The following is a 10,170-nucleotide window of genomic DNA, read 5'->3' as shown; positions in this document are numbered from 1 at the left end:
GCGTCCTAACCCACTGAGCCACTGCGTCCCTTATTAATATATAGCAAAGATAAAATTACTATTATCATATTGGTTTTGTTCACGACTGGTTTTAATATCTTCAAATAAGCAGAATAGCATCAAGACATTTGCAGCAATATCTTATAGACTTGACTGTATTTAAAAATCTTATAATGTGCAATTCAGATCATCTTTTGTACCATATTTATGAACTGCTGGTCAAGTTATGATTCAGAAATCAAATTGTACGATTAAATGGATGTAGAATTTAGATGCATTAAAAATATAAAACCCCTTTTGTCTCCCCGCCCCACCGGAGCTTGTGCTTCCAGACCGGGTGGGGAGAGGCCAAGAGCAGGTTCCGCTTCTCCCAGGGCTGATGTGGGAGGCACAGCTTCCGCTGCCTCTGGGGCAAAAATGAATTACATGCCAGGCACGGCCAGCCTCATCCAAGACATCGACAAAAAACACTTGGTCCTCCTTAGAGATGGCAGAACCTTGATTGAATATTTATGCAGCATTGATCAGTTTGCAAATCTGGTTTTGCACCAAACAGTGAAGCGCATTCACGTGGGCAAAAAGTATGGCGACATCCCTCGTGGCATCTTCGTGGTCAGAGGTGAGAATGTTGTACTCCTGGGAGAAATTGACCTGGAAAAGGAAAGTGACACCCCTTTGCAGCAAGTCTCGATAGAGGAAATCTTGGAAGTTCAACGGGTAGAGCAGCAAACAAAGCAAGAATCGGACAAGTTAAAAACGCAAGCGCTGAAAGAGTACGGCCTCTCTGTTCCGAGGGCTGATACACTAGACCAGGGGTAGGCAACCTTGGCTTTTTTATGACTCATAGACTTCAACTCCCAGAATTCCTGAGTCAGCATAGCTGAGTCATAAAAGAGCCGAGGTTGCCTACCCCTGCACTAGACGAATAATAAGTATTTACCTGAACTGTCTCCCAAAGATTGAGGAGATTATGTACTGAAGTGATGGACAACTATTTTTTTATTATTATTATTTCAGATTCCTTCCCCCCGCCCTCCTCAAGTGCAAAAAACAGTTGGATCACCATGACATAAACTGTAGTTCTTCCCGTTTCACACAAAAACAACAACATTATTTTTGAAGATTAAATATAATCCAGCAGGAAATAAATAAATAAATAAATAAATAAATAAATAAATAAATAAATAAATAAATAAATAAATAAATAAATAAATATAAAACAATCATAATTTCAGTGGAATAATATTAAATTTACTCCAAACTGACTAATAGAGAAAATAGGTATTTTTACTATTATATATTACTGAAATCCTGACTGCTAAAATGGATAAAACGTTCTCTAAAAATTGCTGAAAATGTAATGACCAAATTAGATATTTTTTCACATTTCGTTTCAATCATATAAAATTCAATTTTGGAAGAGTATTAATGCCAGAATGAAAAATTTGAATATACATTTCAACCTGTGAGGTTTCATTAAACTTTACTAAATCCTATTTTCCCTCAAAGTATACCGAATTAGCTTTACTTAGGACGCAACCTTGAGGAGAACCTGTGCTCAAGAAAATGGCGTTAGAAATACTTGTTCCAGCTTGCACATGCTGGGGCCTGTTAGTAAGAAAATCAATAATCCAGTTGCACAAAGGAGTGTTTAAGCCTAAAAGGCCCAGACTAATTTAAGAACTGCAGTGGCAGGAAAAGTGGTGAAATTGGGGCAAAACTCACTTAACAAATTTCTCATTTAGCAAGATAAATTTTGGGCTCAATTGTGCTTGTAATTTGAGGACTACCTGTATTCCACTGTGACTGTGTACAGCCATATTTCCAGGATCAGAAGGAAATGCAGATAGTAACATCTCCCATTAGTGTCTCTCTATTAATTATTTATATTATTATTAATCATCATTATTAATTTTAATTTATTCCTTTCCCATATTTTTAATATTAGATGGGACTGTTTAAGAAGGGAAAAGGGAAAAGCTGCCAAATGCTTTTTGATCTGTAATGCTATTGTCCTCATCAACAGGGAAAAAAAAGGGGGGGCTGTTCTGTATCATCAGTATTAGCAGTATGAACAAGCAGGGAGGGACAAATAGAAAATAGACATGATGAACTCAGAAAATGGGCATATCCTGAGAAATGTCCCCATCACTGTTAGTTGCAGCCATTCCTTTTTGAAAACAGATTCATTTCATTGCCTTTTCCCTTTTTTTTATTCAGTTAATTGTCAGTTGTCCTGTGGGACTTTATTTTATCAGAAGAAACATAGAATAGTATATATAGCAAAATAACAGAATCCTAGATCTGCAGATGTGAAAAGTTAGCAGGTAGGCAACTTGCTTGTTACAAGAATTCAAATTAAAACATCCCAATTAACATAACTGTAATTCCCCTCCTTTGTTTTGCTGTAAACTGCAAAGGCCAACAGATGGTGCTATTGCTATATTTAGCTATTTTAGTGAAGTCTTGTTTTAATTTACAGGACCTGTACTCTGAAAAAGCCACAGCTAAAGTAGTAATTGCTTTCTGGCCACACTTAGGCACAAATGTACCACAAAGTTGAAAATAGTATTGTAGAACTAGCTTTGTCTGCAATATTTGCATTTCAGAAGGAAGCCATGTTTTATTGCAGCAACAATAAATGGATGAGAATCCTAAAGGGGAAAACAACTCAAGAAGTGTGGTAAACTCTGAAAAATATGTTCATAAAAGCCCAGTCCAGCCCAAGAAACAGACCTAACAAAAGAGGAGGTGGAGTTGCATTATATAAAAAAGATCACTACATCTCTATAGAAATACACAAAACCTCGACATTAAACTCTGAAATGTTACCGTATTTTCCAGCGTATAAGATGACTTTTTAACGCATGAAAATCTTCTCAAAAGTCGGGGGTCGTCTTATACACCCAGTCGCCTTATACGCCGGAAAATAGTAAATCCTCGGGAGCAGAGACATTAGTGGAAACGGACAAATCCAGTGCTCGAGAATGGCGAAAGACGGCCTCCTCATAAATAAACTGACCAGCCCAACTGAGGCTGAGGCTCCAGCTTACCGGCGTCCTAGGGCAGCAGACCCCCCCCTTTTTTTTGGAAGGGAGCAGGAGTCAAGCACGTGCCGAGCTGCCGGCGCTCGGTGAGCACGAGAGCTCAAGGGAGCGCGGGAAGCCAGGCGGAGGCCGACCTGACATGTTCGCGCGGAGCTGAGCTTCACCTGACCCTGGGAGTTCGACTTCAGGGTGTGGTGCCGTGGCCAGACCTACAGCAACACCCGCCTGGGAAGGCGCAGCTCGGGAATTGCAACAGGCATACCGCAGCGGAAAGCTGGTGCTGGGGCTTCAGCAACCTGGGGTCGCCCCTCCGCCCTGAAGTAGAAGGCGGCCTTTTGAACAATAAATATTATAATATGTGCGGGGTTTTTCCCCTTTATTTCTTTTTCCCCTTTCTGTATACTCCAGCGATAACTTATGCAAGTGAAAGGAGGAAAAACCCTGAGTTAGCATTTTCTTGGAAAACTTTAGAAAAACACAGCAAAATGCAGGGGAGGGTAAACGGGCTTCTCGATCTCAGTGCCATGCAGGGCTCCTTCTGGTTTCTAGTTACTTGGAAACTCGGGGCTTTCTTTGAGGAAATCTCAAACTTGCGGCGCAGGGCTGAGCCCGTTTCTTTCACCACCACCCCCCGCCCTCCGCCGCCCTGTTCATTAACTAACCTATGGAAAGAACCGCCTTCTTTCAGACCTGGTGCCTTCCTGAAGTGTTGGGCCATAATGCTCGTCGCTCCTGGCCGAAACAGCCAGCGCATGTGGCTGAAGTAGAAGGGGGCGCCAAGGCGAGAGGAGACGAGGTTTAGGCGAGGCAGAGCAAAGCTGATTTCGAGGCCAAAAGCTCTTGATAAACCTTCACCTAATTGAGAAGCAGCCCTGACTTCCTACTTACCCGTATTTTCCAGCGTATAAGACTTTAACCCATGAAAATCATCTCAAAAGTTGGGGGTCATCTTATACGCCCAGTCGTCCTATACACTGGAAAATACGGTCTTTCTGTTTTCCTCTTAGGTTTTATAATTGCTTCTTTTTTAAAAAAAGAGTTGTTTTGACTGTTCTAACGTGTAGATATGAAGTGCTTTTGGTTCTGTGTGTGACCAGCCATACGCTAAATAAATAAATACACAAAACAAAGGATGAAAACCTTCTATAATCCATATGGGTCGATATAAAAGAAAAAAAGAATGACATTGCTATAGGCATATACTACAAGCCACCTAACCAAGCAGAAGAAAGAGATGAACTCTTTGCTAATCAATTAACAAATGTATGTAGGAAACATTCCACAGTAGTAATGGGAGACTTTAACTACTCTGATTTCAACTGGTAGACAAACTCTGCAGCAATTGGGAGATTGAACAGATTCCTAACCAACTTAGCTGACAACTTTGTCATCCAAAAGGTAGAGGAGGGAATTAGAAAAAAAACTATACTGGACCTAATTCTTACTAATAGAGAAGAAGTGATAGAGGGAGTTGAAGTTGCTGGAACCTTATGCGAGAGCGACCATGTCATATTGCAATTCAATATAATGCAAACACAAGCAACAGAATATAATCCAATCAGCATCTTAAACTTTAAAAGAGCTGATTTTAACAAACTCAGAGACAGCCTAAGCAAAATTTCATGGATAAAAATCCTAAAGGGGAAAACAACTCAAGAAGCTTGGGAAGCTCTGAAAAATATGATCATAAAAGCCCACTCCAGCACAATACCACTAAAAAAGAAAAACAAAAAAAATCCAAGAAGAAGCCAGCATGATTGCACAAAGATCTCTCTGATAAACTTAATGATAAAAAGGATCAGTACAAAAAAAATGGAAAGAGGGACACATAACTAAACCTGAATATCAGCAGATAGCCCAAATCTGCAAAGGTGAAGTCAGGAAAGCAAAGGCTCAGAATGAACAAAGACCTGCAACAAAAGTCAAAGATAATAAAAAAAAGTTTCTTTCAACATATAAATAACAAGAAAAAGTCAAAGAAACAGTTGGTCCACTAAAGAGAGAAGATGGCAAGGAAGTAGCATGCAGTAGAGAGAAAGCAGAACTGCTTCTCATTCTTTGCATGAGTCTTCACGCAAAAAGAAACTATAGTCCAACCTACCAAAAACCTAAGTATAAAAGACAGACTAGAAATAAAAATTAAAATAAGCAAGGAAATGGTAAGAGAAGACCTGTCTGATTTTGATGAATATAAATAATTGGGACATCATGGATTACATCACAGAGTTCTGAAGGAGCTGGCAGATGTTATCTCAGAACCATTGTACCATATCTTTCAAAAATCTTGATGCACCAGAGGACTGGAAAAGAGCTGATGTGATTCCCTCTTCAAAAAAGGAAAGAAAAAAAAAACAGACCCAGGAAACTACAGACCAATCAGTTTAACATTCATACCTGGGAAGATACTGGATAAGAAGGAAAAAACAACAACAGATCTGCAAATATCTAGATAAATAAAGTTTATAACTAGAAACCAGTATGGCTTTGTTAAAAACAGATCATGCCAAAAACAATCTTATTTCATTATTTAACAAAATGACTAAATTAGTAGACCAGTGAAATGTTGTGGACATAGTATACTTAGACTTCAGTAAGGCAATTGACAAAGCAGGCCACAACCTGCTTCATTATGAAATAATGAAGTTCTGGTAATCCTACTAACAAGATATAAGATTCAGATTCACGTTCACTGATATTTAATGCCAGAACTTATAGAATGTTAATACATACTGTATATCAACAAAAAAGACTGCACCTTGGCTAGAACCTAATGGTGATTTCAATATCCATTTAGTAGCAGTTCTTAGACCTTGACGGTCCTAAGCCTTTGCGGTTGGAATCCTGCCATCCCAGGTCAAGGAGAGAAAGGAACCCAAGAGGCAAGCAATATCAAAGTCTAACAGAATTCACAGTGAGTCCCTGCAAAACTCATCATCCAAAACAGAAGCAGAAGTTGCTGTACAGATTTTTAAAAGGATGGTATCAATGCCAGTTCCATCTGATCATAAGCCATTTTTAAATTTCTCCCCTTCCCACATTTTCTGGCTAAAGAATTCTGTGACCTTGACTTTGTCTAATAAATCTAAGCTGGAATATTTTAGTATCTTAAAAGGGTAACCTTAATTTAGTGATGTTCCTCCTCTCCTCTCCTCTCCTCTCCTCTCCTCTCCTCTCCTCTCCTCTCCTCTCCTCTCCCTTTCTTGTGAAATTAATTCCAACTGGTTCTTTGCAGCTAGGCCAGACTCCACTGACTTGCATGGTTCTGAGGAACTGCAACATTTCAGCCAATCTTGGATTTCAGCCTAACAGGCTATTATGAAAAAAAATATTTATATAGAGCTGCCAGGTCTCATGAGCACCTCTGTCCCTCTTTACAGAGACAATGATTTAGAAATGCCTTTTGCTACTCTAGCTGGGACAACGATTCAATCTCCCAGCAGGGCTGGGACTCACTTTTACATGTTTCACAAGAGTGGGTGGCTTTCTAATGACATAATTGCATACCACACGCCTCCCTTCCAGAAGATTTCTCCACAAGCTAGTAAGCAAAGGAGCAAGAAGTACAACTCTGTCTGGTATAATGGGACTTCACCTCTTTCAGCTCTTTCTCCTAGTAACAGATTTAACTATTGCTTCAACCCTTTCCTGTATCTTTTATGTACTTGCCTGCTTTTGCCTTGCAAGTGTCATCGGCTTTGTCATCTTCCTGTCCTCCTTTGGAGTCATTCAGGAAATGAAGAGAAACGTTGACCAGAAGGGGAAAGCAATTAGAATCTTAGTTTCTATGAGTGTAATTGGAGGGAAGCTCCTGAGAAAACGACAACGCAAGGCAGGGTTCAATGTGTTGGCAATGGATCCTTCCCTGGGAAAAGAAGGTCATCCTCTCCTGAAGGAGGAATGGTCTTCAAACATCAAGGGGGAACAACTTCCTCTGACTGAGGAGAAATATCAGAAGGTGGTGCAGAATCTGACTGTGAGCCAGCCTCCTCTGAAGGTATTTCATAGAACTGTTTTAACTGTTTATGACACGGGTGTCAAACTCGCCACATCACTAGACGTGTTGCGGCATATCGCGACTCTTTTTGCATTGCTGGCAATGGGGTGGGCGTGGCTTTGGTATGGTGAAACCGGCCTGCGAGCCGGCAGTTTGACCCCCCTGGTTTATGATATAAGATCTGTTTGTCCCCATGGACACAGCACCAGTTGCAACTTCACTGTTGACTTCTCCAGTTCCAATTGTCCTTGTGGGATTCTTTACCTCTTCCTTATTTTGGTGTCTGCATCCTCAATATAACAGGTCCCCTTTTAGCAGATTTCAGATGTAATGGATCAAATTTCTCAATCCACTGAGAATTTTCCAGACATCACCTCAAAATAATGAACAAGACATTTGAAGTAGTCTGGAAAATGTAGGCTAAATGTATCTTAATTTTATCTTAATGTTATGACATTTGTGGTGATTTATGTCATTGCCATCTATTTAAGTCATTATCCAAATGACCTAAGTTAATGAAAAAGATGGACTTTTGTATTTAATGGACAACTGGGAATAATGGACACCCTGTTCTCCAAATTAGTCTATTAAATTGAAATTTTACTGTATTATATTTCCATAGACATTATCTTGGAGGCATCTGTGTTACCTATCTCTGTTACTTATTTCATAATAATGGCTGCATTTTACCCTATATAAAATATTAGAAGATGCATTTCCCTTCCTCCCTGATTCTATATAAATGTATACTTCATAGCATACTGTATTCATAATTATATTAAATTATCATTTAATTGTTGATCATTAGTAATTAATAATAATTTGAGGGGTCCTTGGTGCTCTCTGAGCTTGGTTGTTTTTTTGCAGACATTCCATTACCCAAATTAGGTAACATCAACAGCAGCACTGATGTTATTACCTAGTTTGGGTAATGAAATGTCTGCAAGAAAACAGCCAAGCTCAGAGAGCATCAAGGACCTCTCATTTTAACCCTGAGCTACAAATATTCTCCTTTATTTGTAATAATAACTTATTGCATGCTATTTTAATGATTGCATTTGAATTGATTTGATTATGTGTCATCAGGTTTGTGTCAACTCTTAGCACCTATATAGATAGATTTTTTCCAAATTACAATCTGTCTCCAACCTGATCCTTCGGTCTTCCAATGGTATACCTATCACCACTGTAACTTTGTATATCCACCTTGCAACTAGTTGTCCTCCTCTTGTCTTTTCTTTCATCTTTCTGAATATTAGAGCTTTCTCCAGAGATCTGGGTCTTCACATAATGTGTCTTAAGTAGAATAATTTGAACTTGGTCATTTGTACCCAGAGTGAGAACTCTGGGTTGATTTGTTCATGACCCACTTGTTTATTTTCTTGGCTGTCCGTGGTATTCTAAGGAGCCTTCTCCAAAATCAAAGTGAGGAATGCAGAAAAGAAAGTGAGGAATGAGGAAAGAAGGAAGAGAGAGGCAGAGCAAGTAGGGCTAGTTCTTTGGTGTTCCACCTGGGTCATTCCTCAAGATTTGAAAATAAACTCTGCAAATATCTTCCTTCTCTTCCCACAGTTGCTACTTCCTGACACCAGTCCTGGAAGTAGCACATTTTACCCTTTCTTTCACCCAGGGAGAAGTAGTGAGTAAGTGGGCTATGCCACTGCTGGCATTTGGGGCTGGGGGTGGAGGAGGGAAATAAAGGTCTAGGAAGAAATGAAGTGTTCTGAGGTTGTTGTTTTTTTTCTTTGGGGCTGCTCTGCATAGCTAGGTAAAGGTAAAGGTTCCCCCACACATGCGTGCTAGTCGTTTCCGACTCTAGGGGCCGGTGCTGATCTCCGTTTCAAAGCCAAAGAGCCAGTGCTTGTCCGAGGACATGTGGCCGGCATGACTAGACGCCAAAGGCGCACGGAACGCTGTTACCTTCCCACCGTAGTGGTCCCTATTTTTCTACTTGCATTTTTACGTGCTTTTGAACTGCTAGGTTGGCAGAAGCTGGGACGAGTAACAGGCGCTCACTCTGTTACGCGGCACTCGGGATTCGACACGCCAAACTGCCGACATTCTGATCGACAAGCTCAGTGTCCTAACCCACTGAGCCACCGCGTCCCTATGTCTGCATAGCTGGATTTACCCAATTACTGAAAATGCATAAATCTTGGCCTACAACACTACTTTTTCTCTTCATCTCCCACCTCACAGATCCAACCCTAAAAATTCACTCTAGAATGACAGCTTCAATCTTCCTCCCTGACTCTGACACCAAAATCCTCATCTTTAAATTCTCCCCAACTACCTGGAAGTATTTTTAAACGAGAAATTACAGGAATGGAATACCTGCTTTTCCTATGGAAAATCACATGTTCAAGCCATGGCAACTCTCTATGTTTTAAAGCAGCGGCCTCCAACTTTTTTTGGCACCAGGGATTGGTTTCCTGTAAGACAATTTTTCCATGGACTGGGGTGGGGGGGAGGAGCGTGCAACCTAGATCCCACGCATGAACAGCTGCACCTCCAGCTGTGCAGCCCAGTTCTCAACAGGCCACAGACCATACCAGTCCACGGCCTGGGGGTTGGGGACCCCTGTTTTAAAGGGCAGGATAGAATAGGATATCTATGGGCAGAAAGTCAAAGTATGGGAGAGGAAGCAGGATTTGGAATTTGGGTGGCCCCCTAGGCTGGATAGAAAACTACCAAATTAGGTTGGCAGGTCAGAGGTCCCCTATGGCTGCTATAGAAAGAGATAAGAATATTTTGAAACCAAAGAGAGCCACTGGCAAGCACATTATTGTCCAGATGTTCAGTGATTACTGGCAGAAGGGAACCAGCTTGGTCTACGACAACAAACCTTAATATATTTATGAAGCAAGAAAAAATTAAAACTTTCCTTACTATGTATCACTATCGCATGAAGTTGTTTTTCCAGTTTGTTTTTTTTAAGAACCCAACTGCTCCTGAGACACTTGATTTTGCTTTTTGATGCTAAAGACAGTCATCCAGGTGTTTTGGGTTTTTTTTTTTGGCAAAATGTCAAACAAATGATCAGAGAGGATATGTCTAAAGACTTTTTTTTCTCCCTCCCTGAAATAAGGCATTCATGTTTTATGTAACTGGGTCAGTGCATAAGGAATA

The 10,170-nt window shown here is 40.3% G+C and overlaps 1 protein-coding gene across 1 annotated transcript; it reads left to right on the top strand.

Moving 5' to 3' along the window:
* Positions 1 to 417: 417 nt before the first annotated feature.
* Positions 418 to 1,497, top strand: LOC308668085 (U6 snRNA-associated Sm-like protein LSm1; the record flags this gene model as incomplete). Its single annotated transcript, XM_081327742.1, has 1 exon — positions 418 to 1,497. One exon carries the CDS (start codon positions 418 to 420, stop codon positions 817 to 819), a length of 402 nt encoding a protein of 133 aa, XP_081183868.1. The 3' UTR covers positions 820 to 1,497.
* Between the last annotated feature and the right edge of the window lie 8,673 nt (positions 1,498 to 10,170).

This window comes from Vipera berus (assembly GCF_964194415.1).
Source record: "Vipera berus genome assembly, chromosome: 1".
NCBI lineage: Eukaryota > Metazoa > Chordata > Lepidosauria > Squamata > Viperidae > Vipera > Vipera berus.
This window is presented reverse-complemented; position numbering and strand designations above follow the sequence as displayed.